The following is a 23,243-nucleotide window of genomic DNA, read 5'->3' on the forward strand; positions in this document are numbered from 1 at the left end:
ACCTATACAAGGCATTGAAACCAAACCTGTTGAGTAGCAAAGCAGAAACCCTAAAATAAATAGTAACCCTGAGAACTTCAACAAAAATGTAGCACTATCTAAGTTTTCCCTCTTTGTCCAGAGGAAAACATGAGCGGAAACTTCTGTATACTGCACATTTGGCAGCTGTGCTTTTCTATACACACACACTTTCCTTGTAGATAAATTCTTCCCTGGCATGAGCAATGGAACCACAACTTAGCTTCACTGTTTATTTATGTATTTTCCTTTTTGTTGCTCAGTTCTGTTGACTCGTGTCAGACAATTCCATGGATGCTCTGGCTTCTAATTTGCCAGGTATTAAAGTTGTCAGCGGAGACAGAGAGAAGCTTGAAAGTATCTGTTTAACTTGGCCCCCAGCCTGCATATCTCAGAGTGCTGGAGAAAAAGAAATGTTGTTAGGGTTTAGTTTGGCCACACAATGGGAAATTTTCGGACCTGTGTAGACTCCCAGCAAGTGTTCTTGTTAGGTTTCTGCCCCTGTAGGTCAGGAGACTGGATATCTGGGAATAACTGCCTGTCGCTGAAATCCTCCTGGTGTTTGGAGAAGGACTCTTAAATACTGACATCTAATGTTTGCTCCAAAGACAGAAAGCTGATGAGTTAGGTCAGAAGCAAGTTTTGTCATTAGCTGTCTTATGGCAGACCAAAGTGCAATTAACTTTCAAAACTATTCCTTTCACCTAAATGTATTTCCTAAATGAAAGCTATCCAGGGGTCTTTGCATTTTCCCTTTTAATGCTCTGTATTACTGACACTTTAGTCTTCTCTGTTCATGCTCAGCAACAGAGAAATGTACATATGCTTGGACTGTATATTGGAAAATGAGACTTCAGCATCCCTTTTCTGTTTGCCCTTGAAATCTCATTTGGTACATAGAAACTGCCACGCTGCATCAGACATCAGTCTTGCCTCCGGCAACGGTCAGTACTTGATGCTTCAGAAACCCCTTTATGCTCTGATCCAATTGTACTACCCTGTGTAAGATAAGAAAATTCTCCCTGAGCCCCACCGATAAACATTTTCTGACTGAAGGCATTAGATTTGATTAATCACACAATTATGCAGTTACAGAAGTTAATAATGGTTATGTAATTTAATAATTTCATTAAAAGCTAGCCATTACTTGGTTCAGTGCTTCTTCTGGTCGGCATTACACTGCCCCAAAAGGTATTCCCTGACAGATTTTGCCTCTGCCTGACTTCTGAGTGCTGCAGCTGCAGAAGCTGATAAAAGAGATGTTCAGTCTTGATAAATCCGCTCAGAACTGTGAATGTCTCAGCCCGGTCCCACTTGACTGTCAGTATTCTCACCCCGGCACAATACTGAAGATTAGGGGCGTGAATACCGTGACATTCAGCTGAAACACAATTGCTCACTGACCCAAGCTGGTCACATTTTACACAATGACCAACCTGAAAACTCGTTTGTCCTTGCAGGAATGCGTACTGTCTGGGGCAGGATAAGGGGAAGGAGGAGAATCTGAACGCTGCCATTTCCTGACCTCAAACAGATTTTGTAACCTAAAGGACCCTCTTTCCCAATGCGCACGTTTCTGTGGAGCGCTGGATGGGGAAACATGTTCCGCAGAGCATGGTGAGCTGGCTTCAGCCTTGTTTCATAGGCTGAGACTAGAGTTAGCCAAGGCACGGCCCTGGGCTCCTCTCTTTCAGAAGGATACCTACAGGCTAGGGAGGTGTACGGGGAGAAGTACAAAAGTGGTGAAAGCACTGGAGGAACCAGTCCTAGGAGATTAGAAGAACGCAAATCGGTAGCAGCAAGTCGCCTAAGAGTGACATTTGTAATTACCAGCAAATCTTGCTACACTTCAGGCTGTATTTCTTTAGTGTCCCTGAGCCTGGTGCCAGCGTTGAGTCTGTTAGACGTAAAACCAAATGAGGTGGAGGAACCTGCTGGTGAGGACCCAGTATTGATAACTGAAAGCCTGCTGGGTCTGTAAACAGGACTGTATCAAGCAGCCGGATTATCGCAGAGCGTGGGCTCTCTGCTGTTGCATGCACGTGTAGCGTGTCCGTGTGGGGCTGCAGGATGGTTAGTAGGTCTTGTGACCCAGATGCAAGCTTGGACAAGTGCATTGCAGCGTGGTACTGCGGGTAGCGAGAGCCAGTAGCAGTTCCTGTTTTTACTGTGCTATGTCAGAATTCCTGGTACAGATGAAGCTGAAAAGTAGGAATTAAACTAGGTGAAGGAAAAGTTAGCCTGAATATTAAGTAGTCTTTCACAATATTTTTGAAGTTTTCTGGAGACGTGACAAAGTTGTTTAGGAGATACCACAGAGGATAATACTGTAATAGCTAGAAGGCCTAAATCACCTAATGAGACTTTTTCATCCTACCGTATGAACCAGAGATTTTGGTTAGAGCTAGAAAAATACTGAGATCATCAAAGAACTGGGAAATCATAACTGGAGCTCTTTATTTTATGTGAGAAGGAGCCAGTTTCTATTAGCCTAAATCTCAGGGTCAATGACTTGAAGAGGAGCATGGAGAAGGAGAGATGACTGCAAGAAGATCACCCTATCCAGCGAGGGACTGCAGTACCATGTGTGGCACTTATCCCCAGCGCTGTGGAGCAGCTCTTATTGCTTTGCAATAAGACGCCCAAGTATCTTGCCCTCAGTAGGAAAAACTAATAGACCGTTGTGTCGATGAAGAAATCCTGGCCTTGTTCAGAAGCTGTGGTTAGGGAAAGATGAGGAGTTGGGCCGCGCGTTGCCAAGTAGAGCAGTTTGTCTCATGACCGCATTCATAATTACATGCAGGAGCTTCAGGGCTTTTTAACAGCTTTCATAGGTGTTTAATGAGGCACAGAGTAAGAGTGATTAATTTTTTTAATTTTTTCTGCAATGAGAGAAATAAAAGGATTATTTTTTCTTCTGATTCACAGTTTGCTTTAATAAATTTTAGATGGGATGCTGTGCGGTAAGAATTTAATCCTGGGTTCCCCTCTGGCAGTATCAGTGCATCAGTAGTCTACTGGCATGGAGAACTCAAGGGGTTAGGATCAAGAATTCATTGTTTTGAAACACTTCTACATACAAAGTACAGCTAGCATAAAATTTTAAGAGGCCAAAGCCACCCACTCGTTATCCGTCCCCTTGCATGTGTGGCAAAGTTGGTCAGCGGTTGCTGACACTAGCTCCAGCACTCAGAATGCACTGAGATGAAAAGCACTGCAGTCAAAACCAAGCTGGGGACCACAGCCTTTCACAGTTCCCCTTTTAGTCCTTGCCACTGTAAGCAGTATAAGCCTAGAAGAAGGTGGCTTACGTAACTCCCGAGTAGCTACTCACATCAAAGGTACTTATATTTTGGAGAGCTCAAGACAGGTCATAGTGCAAGGTGCCGCCTGATACAACGTAAGTACATGCGCTATCTCAGCGTGCTCATCACAGAATCAAAATCCTTTGAAACTAAGTTTTGCTATGGAGCAAGCATATTTCCATGGCTCGTTTTGCTGAGGTGGTGCAAAAGAATTCTAGCCCAGTCAGCTGGGTTGCGTTTCTGGTGGGCACCTTGCACGTGGATATGAATGCCTGATGCTCCGGAGCAAAATCAGTTTGTTTCAATATTATTGACTTGCCTTAGGCCCAGTTTGGCTTTGGCAGAGGTAGAGCCCTCAGCAATGTGATCTGGATGTGGCATCCAAAGCCCAGAGCGTATCAGCTGAGCCTCAGTCAGCTGGTGTCATGGGACTTGGCCAGAACCAGGCAAGTAATTTCAGAGCAACTGAGGATAATTGGGTTGGCGGCGGGAGAAGCAAAAGGGATGGAGGGAGGGCAAATGAGCCGATATCAAACCTATTTGTGCTGTTTTTGGCTGGCATAGAGTTAATTCTTTTCACGGTAGCTGGTATGGGGCTGTGGTTTGGAGTTGTGCTGGAAACAGTGCTGATAACCCAGGGACGGCTTCGTCCCTGCTGAGCGGGGCTCGCACAGAGGCAGGGCCTTTCCCGCCCCTCACCCACCCCACTGGCGAGGGGCTGGGGGGGCACAAGGGGCTGGGGGGGGCACGGCCAGGACAGTGACCCCAGCTGCCCCCAGGGCTGCCCCACACCACACGGCGTCATGCTCAGCACACGGAGCTGGGGGAGGAGGGGGAAGGGGGACGCTGGCAGGGATGGCGTTTGCCTTCCCCCGTCACCGTTAGGCGTGATGGAGCCCTGCTCTCCTGGGGGTGGCTGAGCCCTGCCTGCCCACGGGAAGGGGGGAATGAGTTCCCTGGTTTGCTGCGCTTGTGGGCGGCTTTTGCTTTACCTGTTAAACTGTCATTACCTCAACCCACGAGTTTCCTCACCTTTACCCTTCTGATCCTCTCCCCCACCCCGCACCGGGGGGCAGCAAGCGAGCGGCTGCGTGGGGCTGAGCTGCCAGCTGGCGTTAAACCACAACACTATTATAATTTTATACAATAACTTGGTTATAGAGTCTCTGGGAGAATTTTAAAGTAGTGCTTGGCAGTAGCCTGTTAATATTATAAGATGAAAACTGACACCAGAGTCATCCCGTCAACAAATCCCCTCTATGTTGAATGCGCTTCCTTGAATGCCAACTGCAGTGTCGTTATCCCGGTCAATCTTTCTGTCCCTCACTATAGCTACTGTTGTGGCTTTATACTGGAGCAGTACAAAATGCTTAGACCTTAGAAACAGTTAGTCCAGTCTAACAGTGGTCCCAGGCCCAGAGTATCAGATTCATCTTCAATAAACTCTTGACGCTGACACTCCATGGTGTGTAGAGTTGCCAAATTTTAATCTCGGCAGAGAAATGAATGCAAGATAAATAAACAGCAAGATTTTGGCAAAAATAATAATTGCAGCCACCCCGGTTTAGAAAACATGCTAAGCCTTTGAACAGTTTTGTTTTAGAAAAGGAAGACTGTTTGAAAAGGATCCAGGGTAAATGTTTTTGGTAGAGAGAGATACACAATTAACAAGGGTAAGTTATCTCCCCTATTAAACCAGCACTCTGTTCTGACCTCTTCTAGACTATTAGATATGCTTTTGAGCCTTGTTTTTCAAGCGCCAAGGGGTGTTGTGTCCTCAGATGAGAGGGTATCAGGATGCTCTCTGCCTAGGTAAAAAAAATGTCATTTGTGCCAATGACAGTCCGCAAGATTTAAAAAAGAAGCTGACAAAATAGCTTTCTCAGCTGGACCTGAAACACTCAGTGAGGATGCGGCCAAGAAAAAAGACACCTCTGTCCGTTCAATGGTAGTTAGGGCGCTGGGAATAAGGAGACAACAAACACAGCTTGCTGCAGGCTTTGCTTTTATAGCAGACCTCTGTTAAGATGGTCTTTCACGGTCTGGCTGGCACAGAAAGTATCAGGTATCTCACGATGAATGGAATCCCTATGGAAATGTTGACCGGGAATGGGGAGAGCCCCAGATGGCGTGGGTCAGGCAGACGTTCACTGAACCCAGCAGAGCCCTGTTACTTCATGTTCAGTCCCAGTGGGCCTGATAGGAGTTCAGAAGGTTCCTGGAAATCTCGGAAGAACAGGCTGTTATGGAATTTTTGTGTTTCTACATCTGGCTGGATGTTGATTTTTTTGATTTTCAGCAGAAAGCCTGGAAAGGGGAGAGAGGGAGAACCTTCCTCTGCCAACCGTTTATCCAAACAGGGGAAATGCAGTAGGGGAAACAGCAGTAAGAGGTGATTGACGGAAATCTTTAGAAGAATAAATCCTACCAGGGAGGCTGGCTGTGTGTGCATATGTGTTGGATTTGTGTCAATGCAACATTGTGCAGAAGAGAGAGGTAAATCAGCCCAGGTAAAGCACCATAGTAATGCAGTTCCTGACATTTGAGCTCCTTTTTTTAGAGCTGGTGCCATTTGGTCTCCATAGCAATGCACTCTGCTGCGCAGAAATCCTCTCAGCATGTGCATAGGATAAAAACATGGAACCATATCTAGATCTCTGCTAGTCCCCCAACAGGTAAAACTGGGACAGTACTACAGGGGAAATACTGCTGAGCAACGTTATTCTTGAAGTCATGCTCCTATCCAGCACAATCTGGAGCATTTGAATGCTCCCCGTTAATGCTGTAAGACTCTCTAGCCTTCCTTGCTTAACCTTTTCCCTTTTCCTCTTCCTCCTTCTCTCCTGCCTTCAAATAATCTAGGAATTTATGGTTTTAAGGCCTGAAGAGACGAGGCAAGCTCCTCTCATCTTGCTTTTCTCTCTGAGTGAGGGAGTTAGCCCCTTTGAAATAGCGTTAGGTTCTGACCCTGCACTCTCATGTGAACTCTCCCAGACTATGCAGAAATTGCACTAGTTTTTTCTCATGTGTCATTTCTCTTTAATGTAGGAAAATGGTGACTTGATGTAGACCAAGCAATTGCTCTGGTGGAAAAGATCATTGAGCTTAATACAGAGGAAACTAATAGAAATCTCATCAATAGATTTCAGAGAAAACTCTAGGCAATTCAGTAGAAGTCTAATTAGCTTAATTAACCAAATAGATGGAATTCCTTGCCACAGAATCGTTTCTTTTTTAATATTTTGGGTAGCTATTCTTTGAAATTCTAGAAGTTGACATTTGAGTCGGTAAAATGGGTTATTGTTGTTGTACTTTTCTAGGAAGGCGGAGCAGACCTATCTCACTACTAGGCCAACTCTCTGCCTGTGCCCGATTGTTACAGAAATATAAAGACCTGTGACCTCCCTGTTAGCTAAAAGCTAAATATCTGGTTTTATTCTTCCATGACTGTCTGTACTATGAATCGATAACCATAGAGCGAACACTGGCACAGCCTCTGTTGGTAAACCAAATATGAACAATATAATTCATTGGATCACGAAGGTGGTGGGATTAAGGGACTTCTCTGTAGGACTGCCTTCACAGCTGTGATAAAGCAAATGTAGAAATCAAAGTTCTGATAAATGTGCTTGCTTTGCACTGCTTATTCTATCCTTTACTGCGCATGCCTGCTTGACTTTTCTCATGTCCCATCGATTGCAAAGGTGCCAGCCCACCTGTATGTCTAAAGTTAAGCATAGCTTTGTTAGATACTGGTATAACTATAAATGTTATTTTCTGGATTAATAAATCAAGTTCTTCAAACTTTGTTCCATCAGTAAAGGAGAACACTGGAGAGGCAGTGAAGAAACAGCTCAAGCAGTTACGTGTATTCTCAGCTCTTTTGCTCCTATCACTTGCCATGTGCAGAATATTCTGCCCTGGGAGATCAGTTCATGAACAGGAGACACGAGCTTCACCAGAGAGCCCTCTCTTGGTTTTCTGAATGTGATTCAGAATCACAAGACAACTTGGCATGTTGGAAGAAGAGTTAAATAGGTTGACAAGACATTATGTGCTCAAAGCTGATGAAATGAGTTTTCATTTTTATCACATGAATCAACATTTTTCATGTTAATTAACCCTCTTGTAACTTAAACGCAACAGTGCAGCGTTCCTTTCGGAGACCTGCAACTCTCTTTTATTTTCGACTTCTTTCTGGAAGCAAAGCTTACGTTATAATTTTCTCAATCTTAAAATACATTAACCATGGTCTTCCAGCTACAGTACTGAAATACAGAGTCGATTATCCTAGCTTGTTCAGGTAGTCTAACAGCTTGCCTTTTGGAATCAGAGACAAAATTGAAAATTTTGGAAGCAGTTTTCTGAACAGGACACTGTCTTCAAAAGAAATATCCACAAGTACTCACGCTAGAGCCATGATCCCATAAGGCCAAGAACGGATTTCCAGCCTCTTCGGGCTTTTTATCTCATCTGACGTCAACACCATCCCGCTGTCCGACTCCTGAGTAGCAAGGAAGAGAACATCAGCAGAGTGCCAAATGATCGTGACAGCATGGAGCACTTTTAATTAAAAAATGCCTTGCCATGGGGAGAGTGTGGAGAAGAGTGAGACTAAACCATTGTTAAAGTCGGTAGAGAAGGAAAGCCAAGGAGCTAGTTAGAATACCAAATCCCAGCTATCTTATTTTGTGATGGTATAATTTCTGCAGGTTGATAGAACTTCACCTTATACAACTGTCTCTAGCTACAGAGCCTGCAAAGCAAGGGCAGGAGAGTGCAACTTCTGCTTCACTGTGGCGTGTAGAGGCTGGGGCTCCCCACCTGTGCAGTTATCGGGGAGAGGCTGCCAGCAAGGTGGCCGTCCGTAGACGCTATACTGTGGTGTTCTATTCTGATAGTTGTGTACTGGAACTAATGTAGGAGCTACCAGCTCCTCTGTGCATGATTCCAACCAACAACGTGGAGGGCAAATGTTTGCATCGAAACTCAGTTGTGTGCTATTTAGTAAAGCGCTTAACACATAGATGTGTCCAGCTGGTGTGTGAAATTAAGCCCATTCTTCAGAATAGTCTCTTATCAGGGCCTGTATTATCAGTTTTTATCCAATCATCCCTGCTAATGCTGCTATTTAGCCTACGAACATTTGCCTTGGTTTTGTGATGATAAAACTTTTGAGCTGTATTTTGAAAGAGCATGCTTAAAGTGAACATATAAAAAAATAATTTGACATTTTCAAACTTGAAATTGATATGAAACGTGACATATGGATACCATCTAGGTAGGATAGCTGAGATAGGAATGGACAGAAATTCATAAAGAATATATCCAATAATACTAGCTAGGCTCCTCAGAGAAAAAGCACCCTAAATACCAACTAGAAACATGGAAATTTAAAGGAAGTTCAAGTTCAGTATCATTTTTGCAAATCCAAGTGCTTTGCAATGATACGTAGCCTACAAGGCTCGCCGTACTTTGGTTATGGATTGTTTTATGAGCAGTCCAACAAAACCGTCTTCATTAGTTCTCAAGTTGAGGTTGTGATTCTGCTGCCCTTGAAGTTGAGTCTCAAGGCTGCAATTAAAATCAAGCTGTTGTTGTGCGAAGTGCTCCGCAAGCTCACAGACATGCACAGGCCTTGATTTAAGTAATTTTAAAAAAAAATAATTAAATGTTTGGGCGGGGAGTGGTTCCTCTGAATTTGAAATATTTTGTGATGCTGGGAAGTTGCATGCCTGTCTGTCTGTCAAAACCAAGAAAGCAAAAGACTTCAACATGGGAAGCGAAATGGTAGTTGGTCTTATTTTACCATTCAACGTGATTGAAACAATAAAAATAATCCCAGCAAAAAATAAATAAAAAGCAAAAGCTTTTTTTTGTAAATGCTTTTGGTAATATATTGGTCATTAATAAGATCAGTCTGGAAGCTGGTTTTCAAAGTATAAAGTGAAATCCTAAATTAATCAAGTCTGACAGAAACTCAGCAGAACCCAGGTTTTCCCTCTGTTTTTTATCTTGACTATTTTCCCTTAAAATCTGTGGTCAACAAACAATTTATCTGAGTGCTGCTTTGCATTTTGCTTACAGAAGAATTGTTAAAAGAATATCAAGAGCCTACAGATAAGTAGCACAATTGCAGGAAGGTGTGGTAGAGCACTTTTAGAGCTCCTGGGCTACTATTTGAAATAATGACCTAATCAGGATTAATGTCTTGATATTGAAGAACATTTTAGTAACCCAAGTGCACTTACTTTGTCCAAAAGTAGATCACACCATAATTTTGCTTTAGAAGATCCTCATTGAAATATCACATTTAGTTCTGATCTGTTAATGTATTATTACCCTTTTTTGAAACTTCCCCCCCCTTCATGTAAGGACTGACTAAAATGCCACGAATAGGGAGCATTTAGGAAAGCAATGCTCATGCTGGCAGCAGTAATCTCTTACCGATACTGGATCTATCCAGTAAATGTCTTTGTGTGATTCAGAGGGACAGATTTTATCCTGCAAGAGGAAAGATGCGGGAGCCGGAGAAAATTCTAAGCCTTCTAATCCCTAAAATGCACTGATAAAGGCACAGAAATTACATCTGGCAAAATACAAGGGAATAATGGGCATCAATTTGTGCTAACAAGAGAACAGATGAGAAATATGCTATATTTGTCAAGGACATCAAATACGACCAGGACAAGTTGCAGCTAGAGGCTTGTCCCTTCCAGAGGGAGCTGGTCTGAGGAACGGCCCTGTCCGGGAGGGAGCCTTAGCTGAGCGTGGGGACGGTTCCCTCACTAGCAGAGTAGGCAGGCTGGCTTGTTTCTGCAAAACTGTGCACATCTTTCTTCTCTTTTGCTGCTCTAGCCGTCTGATGCTTGCCCTCTTCCTCTGTTAGAAGGTTTCCTGAGGGCTTCATGCTTCCTCCCTAAACTTCAATCTGCTTCCAACATCTCTCACCGAGGCGAGTGGTGTGGACTGCGTATGGCACTGCAGCCAGCGCGTACCTGAACCACCGGGGAAATTAATAAGTTGGGTTGGTTGTCATTGATTTGTTTGGGTTTTTTAAAATGAGGAAGGAAAAATAGAAAAAAAACCCTCTACCCTTGGAACCTGTAATTTCAGAGGAAGACAACAAGCAGAATGGTCATTCTGTAACAAAACAAGCTTTTGTTTTCCACTGAAGTGAAAATGCAGCCGTTGAACACCCTCCCACCCTGCAGTGCCATTAAACTAGCAATAAATATGTTCACTTAGGGTAGGGAAAAGCCAGGGTTAAAGCCCTTTGAGTGAATCAAGTAGAACAGGAACTTGAATCTTGGTCTTATTCACCGAGAACTGAACACCCTCACCACTGCCAAGTTATTGGCTCTCTCAGCCAGCAAGAATGTGTTCTGGACACACTTCCTTCTAAAGGCTCCATTTCAGTGAGCTCCCATTTTCTTATGGGGGGAAAAATGGTATTGAAATATGTAATATAAAGCCCCTTAGCCTGATCAAAGCCTGAATAATCCTGCATGAGCTTCTCTCCAAATTATTTGTTAAACTAAGTGCAGGTCCCTCTTTGTTGTCACACAGACCTATGTGTGAGATGCAAGGGCCAAATCTTCTGCTTGATTTAAAGCTTTTTCTTAGCAAACAGATTTCAAAAGCTCTAATATCTGTTCCTGGTGCTGGTGACAAGTGATCTGTGAACCCGGTAGAGAAGGATGCAATCACCTCACTTACCTCATGCATCACTTTCTCCTTTTCCACTGGCACCTCATCAAATGTCTTCACACTCAGTGGTCGCTTCTTGCTGTTGTTACTGAAAGCAAGAAAGTTGAGGGGTCAGCATAAAACCCAAGCAGATGCTGCACCAGTTGGTAGCTCAATTAACTTCCCTGACACAGCTCAGTTTCCAGGACCAGTCGTCTTTTTTTGTCTATTTTAACAAATAATTCACTGACAAATTACTCTCTCCAGCTCCTTTAAAGCAGCCATATTGAGAGAGGACAACAAACGGTGCCCAGATATATCAAACCTTTCCCTTCCCTCCTGCTCCCCATATATGTGTGGCTGGAAAGTGCCCGGCGGAGAAGGCCCTGGGGGTGCTGGCTGACAGCCGGCTGGGCATGAGCCAGCAGTGCCCGGGTGGCCAAGGAGGCCACCAGCCCCCGGGCTTGTGTCAGCACTGCTGTGGCCAGCAGGAGCCGGGCAGGGATGGGGCCCCTGTGCTCGGCCCTGGGGAGGCCCCACCTCGAATGCTGGGCTCAGGTTTGGGCCCCTCGGGACAAGAAGGGCCTGGAGGGGCTGGAGCGTGTCCAGAGAAGGGCAGCGGGGCTGGGGCAGGGTCTGGAGCACAAGTGTGCTGGGGGGCGGCTGAGGGGGCTGGGGGGGTTTAGCCTGGAGAAGAGGGGGCTGAGGGGAGCCCTTCTCGCTCTCTGCAGCTGCCTGAGAGGGGCTGGAGTGAGGGGGGGGCTGGTCTCTGCTCCCAAGGCACCAGTGACAGGACGAGAGGGAACGGCCCCAAGCTGCGTCAGGGGAGGTTTAGGTTGGGTGTGAGGGAAAATGTCTTCCCTGCCAGAGGGGTCAGGCCCTGGCACAGGCTGCCCGGAGAGGTGGGGGGGTCACCAGCCCTGGGGGTGTTTAAAAGACATGTAGACGTGGCACTTGGGGACATGGTTTAGGAAGCACAGAAATGCTGGGGTGATGGTTGGATTTGATGATCCTAGAGGTCTTTTCCAACCTTCATGATTCTATGATTCTATGTTTTTCTTACCCAGTTTCCACTGCACTCCAGCGATTAACACAGTTGTTCAAGTTTTCTTCCACAGGGCAAGTTTTGGAGTTAGATTCTCCATCAGGACACAAGGTGATGTTCAATGGAATATAGTCTTTACCATCCTGTATAATTAATAACATAAAAGAACATAAATCTGGCAAAGATAATTTTGTGCTGCATCTTAGACATAAAAGGTTATTGTATTCAACAGAGCTTTACACTGAGAAAGGACTAGACTTTATTGTAACTTTATGATGTTTCTTCAAAGCGATTATGATGTTCTTCATAACGTATGGAAGTTAGAATGTGTGGCTTTACTCAGCATTTACTGTGTAGGAGGCTTTGTGTGAGGAAAATGGTTCACTTTAGGAAACCTACAACATAGCATGGCTGAAAATGGTCTCTAACATTCCAGTACTCATCTGCAGTTAGCACGTTTTCTCCTCCAGGCCCCTCAGCCCAAGCTATTGCTTCACTGGTCTTTATAGCAGTTACAAGACTTCTAAATGTCCCTGACATACAGCAGAGCAGTGTGATGGTTGTATTGAGGCTGTCAATGTCTGTGCATCCGGTTTAAAAGTGTCTGGCGTTGCTGACTTTCACAGCAGCATCTTTGAAGAGTTTGCAGCAATTCCTTTGTGATCATGACTACATTCCAGATGTGTAGCTGTTCTGCCTCAGTGAAAGTGAACAGAATTTCACCAATCTGCACTTCAGGAAAGCAGTCACAGAATCCCAGAATCCCAGACCGGTGGCGGGTGGAAGGGACCCCTGGGGATGATCCCGTCCCACCCCCTGCATGAGCAGGCACCCCCAGAGCAGGGGCACAGGGCCGCGTCCAGGCAGGGTGTGAATGTCTCCAGGGAAGGGACCCCACAGCCTCTCTGGGCAGCCTATGCCCCTGCTCTGGCACCCGCACAGGGAAAGGGTTTGTCCTCATGTTTAAGTGAAACTTCCCGTGTTCCAACTTGTGCCTGTTGCCCCTTGGCCTGTCATTGGGCACCACTGAAAAGAGCCCGGCCCCATCCCCCTGACACCCACCCTTCAGGTATTTATAGGCATTGATGAGATTCCCTCCCCCCCAGTCTTCTCTTCTCCAGGCTGAACAAATCCAAGTCTTTCCTCAAGTCCACTGTATCGGCATTACATAGGCCTCTTTGGGAATTCCAAGGGACTTGTCTCAGGGACACCTAAATCCAAGTTTAAGCCATGTGTTTGGGAGGAGGGGAGGGAGCAGCACGAAGTCACAAAACCCCTATGGCAAATATGACTTTAACAGATTATGGAATTGGTAAAAGAATATTGCCTATGTATAGAATTTTTGCTTATGTTCAATATAAGGAGCTGCAGTTTAGCAAGACCCAGTCCTTAAAATGGTAGCCTTGAAGGATTTTATTTCTTGTCCTTACAAGAAATTGGTGCTGCAAGTTTAATAGAATTCAGTACATATCTTAATAAGCTCTGCACTGTCATTACACCCCTGCAGTAATCTCCAGAAATGACTCTTCCTTTAAATCCTGAAACTGTTTGTCCAAATTTCCCTTTCCTTGATTTTTTTTTTAATTTTGAAAAGCAGTTAAGTGCCCTATTCCCTTATCGTGATTTTTATGTCTCCTTAATTTACTTTGGTTATTGGATGAAACTCACAAGCTCTTCATACTGCAAACCGGGCCCTCTTCAACTTAGCTTCACTAAATTTGTTTACAAACAGGAAGGAGCTGGAGGAGAGAGTTTGATTTCTTCTTAAATTAAATCGACAGTTATATAACTGGTCTGGTTGTTTTTACTGGAGAAGAAAAAAACTGATTTAACTATTATGAAATTAATAATTATGTAATTGACTTTCTGAGCTTTAAACTGCATCATTTTAAAGCTCCTAAGAGCACTGATGAACATAAGCTCAGAAAATGAGAGAGAAAGTTCAGACCAACTACCGGCAGTTTACTATGTTGGAATCTAATTAAAATTGTTTGTGAGATAAAGCACTATTGTTCCTCTAAGGAGCAACTGAGCCTTTTTTTAATTAATGTAAGTTTCTGCTTATTATGGATGGATAAACATCTAGTTTTGAACCATAATCCCCTTTGCATAGTTAACATTTTCTTTACTCATCCCAGCAGCCGTTTACTTTGTGACCTCTGTTATGAAGTCAGACCTAATATTACTGCTCAAGACAGCCTTTACCCGCGCGTGCGTATGTGCGTATCCACCTACGTCTATGGGTACACCTTTGTTGAAGAGGTGTTCGCATTGCTGTACCTGCTGTACGTTGGCTTGAAGAAGGTCTCCTAAGCGCTCCACGAGCTCGGTGAAAGTAGGCCTCTCTGTGGGTACTCCATGCCAACAGTCCAGCATTGTCTGGTAGCTAGATAAAAACACAGGGATTAAGAACAGGAAAGGGTAGGAGCTTTGCTTCCAAATTCTTTCTTTCTGCTGCTGCTTGTGTTGGCCATTGTTTGGATAGGTTCGGATTAAGGCAGGTTAAAATCTCCGTGTGCTGAAATTCTATTCTAGTTTCTGTGGGGGATGCTTTTTCCTTCTATCTTCCTGCCTCAGCTGAGCCTGTGTGTTTTTTATTTTCACCTAACTTAAAATTGGCTGATGGGCCCCACTGATATTGCTGAAATAAGTCATAGCCAGGGGTGCCTAGTTTCTGTCACAGAATTGGAAATCAAGGCAGACACAGCAGTCTCTGAACTGAGATTCATGAACTACAACTGATATGGAGAGATCTGTTAATCTTGTTGTTGGCAAAGGTCAAGCTGGCTTGGTCTGTCTTTAGCATTCATCTGTGGCATCAGGACACCCAAGATATGCACAACTACAGTGTTCACTGAAAACAAAATGCATAGCTGTCATCTGATGTGGACTCCTTCCCCCTCCACACTTAAATACAATCTCTTTTGTAATGCTTAAATGACATGTATCAGCTCTCAATACAAAACCAGGAGCTCTTACACTTCTGGAGTGGAGTACTCTGGAGATCTCATCCGGGTTCCTTCTTTGAGCCGTCGGCAAAAGTCCTCATCTATCTGCACTCCGGGGTATGGTGAGGCACCTGATGGGAGAAATAAGGAAGAGGCTCCAGAATGGCACAATCCCTATTTCTCAGTCCAGTGAATTAAACACCTCTTAGTGATATCTGCTGAGCATTCAATATTAGACCTAGAGTCTGACAGTAAAAGAAGCGAGAGCAAAGAAGGGGTTGCAATCACTATCTACATGTTTTGTTTGGAAACCCTTTACAGACTCACTCTGTCTCTTTAGAGATTTCAATCACGCTGTCTCCTCTGTGATCATGGTATAGCCAGGACAACTCCAAGGTAAAATATGGCAGAAGAAAAGTAAATTTTATTAGTTTGAGACTTTAGATGGCCTGTTGGTCAGTGGTAGAAAAGTTCCAGCTCATTCAATTGGTTACATACTGTTGTCCAAACTGTCACTCTGCAAATACCCGGCACGAGCTGAATACACATGAAGTAAGTAAGTCCCACTCATCATTCATTGCCTTAGAACCTCTGGCCTCGCTGGCCTCTGTGAGTAAGTGCCCAGAAAGCTGTAGGCTTCTAGCTCCTGCAGAAGGCCACGAGAACATTGCAGTTCAACGTCAGGTATAGAATGGTAGTCCTTCTCTCCTAGTCCGCCAATTTAGTGTTGTATATGTATGATGCAGTCCTACAGGTAAAATTTCCTTGAAAAGTGACCTTCCAAATTTTTAGCCTTGTTTTCCTTTTTGAGTGCGAGCTCAATTTTACTTCTTTTCAGGGCCACTCAGTTGTCAGTGTGAAACCTGGGAGGACAGTTCATGGCAATGGTAATTGCTTTTGAGAGGTAGACTTCTGTAAAGGGGCTGGTAGCATTATATTAACTTGCACAAAAGTTGGCCTACCAGTCATCAGAATGAAGGAGTGAGACTTATTTAATTTTCTGTGTACGTGTCTGTCTGCAGAGGAATGACTAGTGTAAATCTATGTATGCATTCAATGTGCTCTTTGACTAATGAGCGAGTCGGGGCTTTTCAGAGGTTGTGATCTTTGTTGTATGATATCTGTACTTTATGATGCACCATAAATAAGGGGAACAAAAATATTATTTGAGAAGGAGCTCTGGCATCTGAGTAATCCAGACCTCATAAGTAACATTCAAGAGACGTCTACACTGAGGTTTGAAAGGTTGCTGACCCTATTGCAGATAGACCTGAGAGATCTGTAAGCTTTCCTCCCTTCCTTCACATGCAGTGCAACCCTTGTCTTTTACGTTTTGTCATCCTAGATGCTGGATGGTGAATTTGGAAGAAAATTTAATCAAGTCTTAACATAGGGGGTTGAAGGGAATCTGGATCTGTATCCAGCCCTCGAGGAATCTGTATATGATTTCCCATCTATCACATCCTTGTGTATTTCCTGCATTCCCCCCCCAACCCTCATTGGAAACACCATCATGTGCTGTGCACTTGGGGGCACAACAAGCACAGCAGAAATCTTTTGGATGAAAGCAGTGAAGAGGGTGCCAAAATGTGGCTGTTCCCAGAATTCTACTCTCTGAATCAGTCTGCAAAACAGCACTGGGGAGCAGAGATCCCGGCAACTTCCTAAGAGGGCATCTCAGCACAGCAAATAGGCTCCGATGACATTCAAAGCTCAGGGAGGCTTAGCCACAGCACATCTGAGTTCCCTTGGTGTGCAAGTATCAGATCACAGCGTTAAGAGTGTTTCCTGGAGTTATGTAGGTTGGAAATAGTCAGGAGCATAATTTCTGCTTTATATATTGATTTTCCTTCCTAGTTTTGTCCTGGCCTGTCATTATGATCCTAATAACCTGGTAACATAATATTCAGCTCATGTGGTATCACCCATTAGCCAAAGATCTCAAATAGTCATTTATCAACTCACACAATCTCTCTGAATAAACAGATGGATAGAAACTATAGTGCCAATTGCCCAACGTGACACTGTGACAGAAGGGTAAAGATCGAAGCAGGGTCTGGGAGCACTAACCTGCTCTCTGTGTACGTCTCCTGAACCCTCGCTAGCTTGTCTTTTCCTCTGTACAGGTTTATCTTTACAAACCTTTACAAGGTACTGAGACTTCATGAATACATCTGCAGCTTGCCCAGTTGATCCCGTATCTATGGAACAGTGGCCCAGCCTCTCCAGAGAAGTGAGCATAAGCCTCACTTGATCTAGTTAGGCCTAGATTGTCAATGTACTGGGGCAACACTGAAAACAGCACCCCTCGTTGGGGAAGAGGTAGGCCCTTTTCATTCATTTCTGACTGCATGTAGGATTGTTGTGCCATCACGGCCAGCCGATTTCCACCAGGAGGAGCTGGATGGAGTCAGGCCATTGATGAGCTGTCCCACTGTTCTACGCTGACCAATTTGATGTGCCAGAGAGACCCCGCGGTTTGCCGAGTACCACTGGCCGGATCTGGCTCATGAGCACAGCAGAGGTTATTGATAAGAATTTGTCTTGCAAATACATTGACTGGGACTGAGACCTTGAGGGCAACGTGGTAGAACTGGATGAGGATGGAGAATTCCACTTGATCTCACAATCTGAGTTATCTTTCTTTGATTACATCATTGATCATATCAACTGCAATATGTTGGCGAGAGCAAGTACAGGGAAGGCAAAGAATAATTTTTGATAGCAAGATATTTTGGTAGTTTATATTTTGACCAGTGCTGGCCTCTTACCAGCTGGAGGCAGCTCAGATCTCAAAAGCAAGGAGCTCTCCCTTTCCCCCCTCCACTCGCCGTTGTGCTTCATCTGGACTATGTGATAAGCCTAGTACCTTGGATTCAGGATGCTGAGACAGCTTGGGAGAAAAGTAGGCCAAACCATATGGTGCAAGGTCTACACATGATGTTTTCTTTGAGGGAAATCTCTTCCAAAATACTCAAAGATGTGGCATGCATTGGATATGGTAGCACTCTTTTGATGTCCGTTTTATTTTAGTGGGATAATAAGATGCTATAATAGATGTTATACTACCAGGCACTGCTTGTTTACATAATTACCTTTGATTGCTTTTTGAACAGTGCACATTTAAATTCCAGGAGACACCAACATTCTGTAATGCACCCTGTAAGTGATTTCAAGATGTATTAAACATTGTAGGCATTACCTGACATGAGGTGCACTGGCCCCTTTTAAATAATGCAAAACTCAGTGCAAACTCAGCCCCAAAGGAATATTAACGCTCTTGCAAGTCCTGATTTCTCTGTGTATCACCAAAATGGATCCACTCTGCCAGCCTTCCTATCATGCTTCATTCAACTTCTGACCCCGAAAGGGCCCATGTCCAAACCAAACTGCGTTTTGCTAATCAGTAAATTTTCCTATTTTAGACGGTGCTAAGCCTGTGGGACCCAGTAAAAAGCAGCAGTTGTAAATGGGAGCCAAAACATACCCTGTAGCAGCGACAAACAACTTCCATCCCCTGGCTCTCAATGATCTGTAAAACTTTTATATAAGAGAGTTCAATCAGTGACACAAATCCTTAATTAAATATTTATCGTGTGAGCTGCAGATGTGAGTGGTGCCAAACCACAGACATGCCTGGATGATCTGTATGAAAAACCCTCTTAGAGAAAATGACTGCTTTTGAATCTGTGCCACGGATTGAAGAAAGTAGTTTGTGATCTACGTCATAATGAGGGCAGAGGCTGCTCTACAGATGGCAGCCCTTGGAGTAATTTAGTAGATTCCTCTGAATTCAGAAGAGGACAGTCTGTTGTTCCAAGTAAGCACCTTTGTTAAGAAAAGAGACTATCTAAAATGAAAAGAAACCGGGTAAATTTTTTTAAAAACAGTTAAAATAGAGGTGAATTTCAGTCACTATATTTTAATTTTTATTAGTCTTCGGTATTAAAGGCCAAATGACCTCAAGTTCACTTCTGTTAAACTCTGTCAGGCCCTTTGGGAGTGGTATAAGCAGTTTGCCTTCTGCAGTGGTCCTTGCCATTCATCACTATTCCGTTCATCTGGTTCCTTGGAGATGCCCAACGGAGGGACTGTCCCCTCGGAGTGTGCCTCTGCGTGCTAATGCTAAGGCATCTTCTCGAATAACGTGTTAGAACTGGGGCATTGCCGGTGCTTCTGGAGCTTTGTCTTTCTGGGGTGTTTCAAAACACATTCAGCAGGGGATGCTGTTACAGAGCCATGGAGGTGCTACACCAAAGTCACAAAACTCTAAATAAATAGGACGGAACTCCAGAGAAAGCAATAACTGCCCTTTGTTTTAACCATTTTGGTAGGAACCTTCTGGTTTGCATGCTGGTACAAACTAGAGAAAAGTCAAATCAAAGGCTTGGACTGAAATCAGGTTGTGATCTTTGCAGCCAGCCCTAAATAAAGATTAGGATAGAAACAGCTCCAGACTTTGCACCCAAGTCTGCACTTGGCATCTTGAGCCTGATCATTAATTTCAACTGATCCATGAACTCAAGACAGTAGGGGATGACAGAGTTTGCTGTAAAATTCAGCAGCTTAAGTTGACAGTGCTTCTTGTTTTCTTTTGTCTGCAAATGCTGATTAAAAAGCCAGAGCTGACATTCCTAAATTCCCTCAGGAAAACAAAACTTGCCACTCTGCAAGGAGAATCTGAGAGCGGCAAAGTCCAATTGTCTGTAAGACTGCTTGTCTAAATTTCAGGGCTTTATCTGCTGGACAGTAACCAGATCTCGGTGAGGCTGAGATTTCTAACAGCACTGTAAGATGAAATCTATAGAACATAAAGAACACCATTACTATTCTTTCAAAAATGTTGTGGGTTGCAAATGATATGGCCAGAAGAGTATGCATTCTGCCTGTTCGCTGCCAAAATGACTTATGCAGAGTCTAGCGCTGGTTCTCGTATCAACCTGGTGGCAGCTGCTGCCAATACATTTTTCTTACTTAGAAAATCGTACTTTGATTTCATGGGGAAGATAATCGGGCTGGGATAAAATGTCATGTGGGCAAATTCCCTTGCGTTCCATGGGCTGCCACTAGCGACATCAGACCACTGTGTCAACAGCAGCGTAATCCTCTGCAACCTTTGAGCTGTGTGGTTTCCTGAAGCAGACTGCTTAGGGGAAAATACCGTTTGACAGGGAAACTTCTTCATTTCTCTCTCTCAAAAAAAATATATTTCACTCCCGAGCAGCAGAGCCTTGCATTATCTCTGTGCTCTGTTGGTTTCAATTATTACAAATGTTAGGTTCAGAGCTTTGGATTTTGTTTTGGTGTCTGCTCTCCTGTACTTTGCCAGGTGCCAGTTCTCAATGACTTCAGTCCTGTGACGCTGTTTTATACCTGATCTGCACTGGGCAATTTTATTAACCAAAATAGAAACATGGCACCACATTATCATCGTTTGTTTAAAGCTTTTCATAGCAACAAAACCATAAATTTTGGGGGGGGGGAAGTTTTAAGCCATTCTTACCTAGAGAAAAGATTTCCCATAGCAGCACTCCAAAAGACCATACGTCACTCTGTGTTGTGTAAATTTTGTCGAAAATAGCTTCTGGAGCCATCCACTTGAGTGGAAGTCTTGCCTAAGGATGCAAAAGACACAACACGTTGTCAGAACTGTTGTTACTGAACTGCCCAAGCCCTAGGGGAATACAGACTTGAGGTTAGCGCTTCCAAGTTTCTTCCACTTACATCTCCTTTCCGTACATAGTCGGGGTCTTTATAAATATCCCTGGCTAGTCCGAAGTCACAGATCTTAACCACGTTGTTCTCTGAAAGAAGGATGTTCCTTGCTGCCAAATCCCGATGAATGCACTGTGAAGGAAAGAGGACGAGGAAGATCAGAGGGTCTGCCTGGAGGATGAGTCACTGCTAGAGCCGAAAGCATGAGACCTTCTTTGGAATTGGAAAGATAAATGAACTTCTGTTGTGAGCAGGTTAGAGAGGAGAAATGTGTGTGGGAATCTGCTGCAAATATAGTCATCTGTAAAAGAGAAAATAACTCGGAACAAGCCAAGTATTACAGTCAGTTTTCTGATTTTTCTGTGTGAAATAACTTTCACAGTTATGGGGACACAAAGGAAGCACCATTTTCTAGTTAATTTTTCTGCGGCAAGTTGGGGAGAGGTCAAAAAGCAGCCGCAGCTACACTTGCAAACTCAGCCCCACGAGTGTGTGAGACTCGGGGAATTGCACACAGGCTCATGATTTCTGTGTGTGCTGTCCTGGGAGCTGCGCGGTAGGTGCAAGCTCTCAGGTTTGTGCCTACTTTGGCATGTGCATTACATACAGTTTACTTCAAGAACAGGCATTCCGCAGGCTACAAATGCACTATTTTTTCTCAGAAAGTGGTGCTAGCTTTGCTTATAGCCTCCAACAATGCCAACAAGCTAAATAAATAGCTGGGTACTCCCTCTTCATTTTTCAGTAGTACTTTTGTTGACCATATTACAGGGATCTTTCTCTATGAGAAGCCTTTTCTGCATTTATTTATGAGTCATTTGCGTGAATTGTCTTACAATCTGTGTTTGCTCCTTCTATCTAAACTCTCATGTTACAGAAGCCAGTCCTTGTAGCCAAGTACATGATGGATATTCCTTCACAACTCCTTCAGTGCTACTTATTGCTTAACCACCAGAGCTAATGTGATCTCCAACACTTTAATAAAAGAACAAAAAGCAGACTACTCAGGCTCAAAAGTATATCTGGATTTCTTCATATCAGATACTCATGATTCTGTGAAAGAAGTTCAGCCCTGACGTTTTAATGAGCTCACTTTTCGGGAGGCGAGGAACTCCATGCCTTTTGCCACTTGGAAGCTGTAGCAGATCAGATCCTCCAAAGTCAGGGGCCGCTTGTACAGATCCTCAGCATCTAGGAGAGATCACAGACACAGCAAAACGCTAGCACTACAGCTACAAGCTTTTTTAGCACCGGTGCATGCGTGCTGATGACCCCAGCCCCGCACCCGAGTATTGTTACATGAGTTCTCTACTAGGATCACGACTCTGGTTTAGGAACCACTGACTTAGAGGCAGAAGATGAGATGATTAAAAAAAGTTCCATGCAACATTAATCATGTCATTTAGCTATGGGGAAAACAACCGCTGGGGATACAAGTGAGGCAGACTATTTATAGTGTGCGAGTGACAAGAGTGGGGACAGACCGGCCCCACAAATCTGGTGAGATATTGCTATTACTCCTCTTACACAACAGGAGCAGCTTTTATATGCATATGTTATTGCAAATCTCTCTCTGTGAGAAAGTTGGAGTGAGGCACAGGCAAGAGAAAGAATTTGCGATTTCAGGAGCAAGTCAAGCTGTGTGAGGGCTGAAAAAGCGTGTGACAGTGTGTATGGCACTAGCCAAGTAACAGAAAACTTTGCAATAAAAGATCTGGGATTAGGTAGGTTTCTTTTACCTTCTTCATCATCTTCTGAATCGCTATAACTCTTATCTTCTATAAATCCTGAGCTGGCGGAGCTTCCTGTGCTGGCTACGCTCTCAAGGCGCCTCTTGATCAGTTCGGTCAGATCACTGTTGGACTCATCCAGACTTTTCTCTGCTTGGTCAGAGTTTTCCTGGGACTAGAAATGGTAGAAAACCAGTTTTTAGCTTTGGTTGATGCAACACCTGGGCATTCAAAATACGTACAGGAATGGCATATGGAGAAAGCGTCCTCTGGAGATGAGCTCAAAACATGTTTGAACACCATGTTCCCTCAGCAGCAGAACTAATGAAGCCTGGTTTCCTATTTATTAATACAGAACCTCCCATTTTACTGATAGCAATACTCCACCATATAAGTTAGCTGGAAGCTGGCCAGGTGAGGCTGATTGATGAGCAGAGAGACATTGTAATCCTGTACCTCTTGCTGTCTTAGGAAAACATGCTAAAAATCACAGTTCAAAGTACGTGCGTGATGTGCACTGACGTGCATCTGTCTCACCCTCTCCTGGGGAGTGGGACGTAACCAGTCCCTGGAATTCATGAAAACAATGGTGAGAAAAGGAATTTTGAGTGACTGTACAAGGAAGATCTTCTCTTACACAAAGTACCTTATGTACTCTTGTGCCTGTACACAATAGGTATAATAAGAATAATAATAATAGAATCATCCGGGAAAATAATCTTGGGGAGCCTCCAGTTTCTGGCAGGGCTTAGATCAGAGAGCCCTTTCGATGCCGTATTTTCACAATGAGGAG

General features: G+C 44.0%; 1 protein-coding gene and 1 long non-coding RNA gene across 4 annotated transcripts in view; one reads left to right on the top strand and one right to left on the bottom strand.

Annotated features, from left to right (window-relative positions):
* The window catches only part of LOC135315390 (uncharacterized), a 313,306-nt gene that overhangs the window by 111,351 nt on the left and 178,712 nt on the right, over positions 1–23,243 (top strand). The gene's annotated exons all lie outside the window — the stretch shown is intronic.
* LOC104051408 (vascular endothelial growth factor receptor kdr-like) overlaps positions 1–23,243 on the bottom strand; it is a 142,281-nt gene that overhangs the window by 7,783 nt on the left and 111,255 nt on the right. For both annotated transcript variants that reach the window (XM_064463424.1, XM_064463423.1), the window contains exons 21-29: positions 22,460–22,625; positions 21,814–21,911; positions 20,730–20,852; positions 20,509–20,620; positions 15,037–15,136; positions 14,338–14,443; positions 12,076–12,200; positions 11,043–11,121; positions 7,733–7,827 (exon numbers count right to left, since the gene is read on the bottom strand). In XM_064463424.1, coding sequence (XP_064319494.1) covers positions 7,733–7,827; positions 11,043–11,121; positions 12,076–12,200; positions 14,338–14,443; positions 15,037–15,136; positions 20,509–20,620; positions 20,730–20,852; positions 21,814–21,911; positions 22,460–22,625 — 1,004 coding nt within the window. The remainder of the gene's footprint in view (positions 1–7,732; positions 7,828–11,042; positions 11,122–12,075; positions 12,201–14,337; positions 14,444–15,036; positions 15,137–20,508; positions 20,621–20,729; positions 20,853–21,813; positions 21,912–22,459; positions 22,626–23,243) is intronic.

Source organism: Phalacrocorax carbo, chromosome 11 (genome assembly GCF_963921805.1).
Source record: "Phalacrocorax carbo chromosome 11, bPhaCar2.1, whole genome shotgun sequence".
NCBI classification, from domain to species: Eukaryota; Metazoa; Chordata; class Aves; order Suliformes; family Phalacrocoracidae; genus Phalacrocorax; species Phalacrocorax carbo.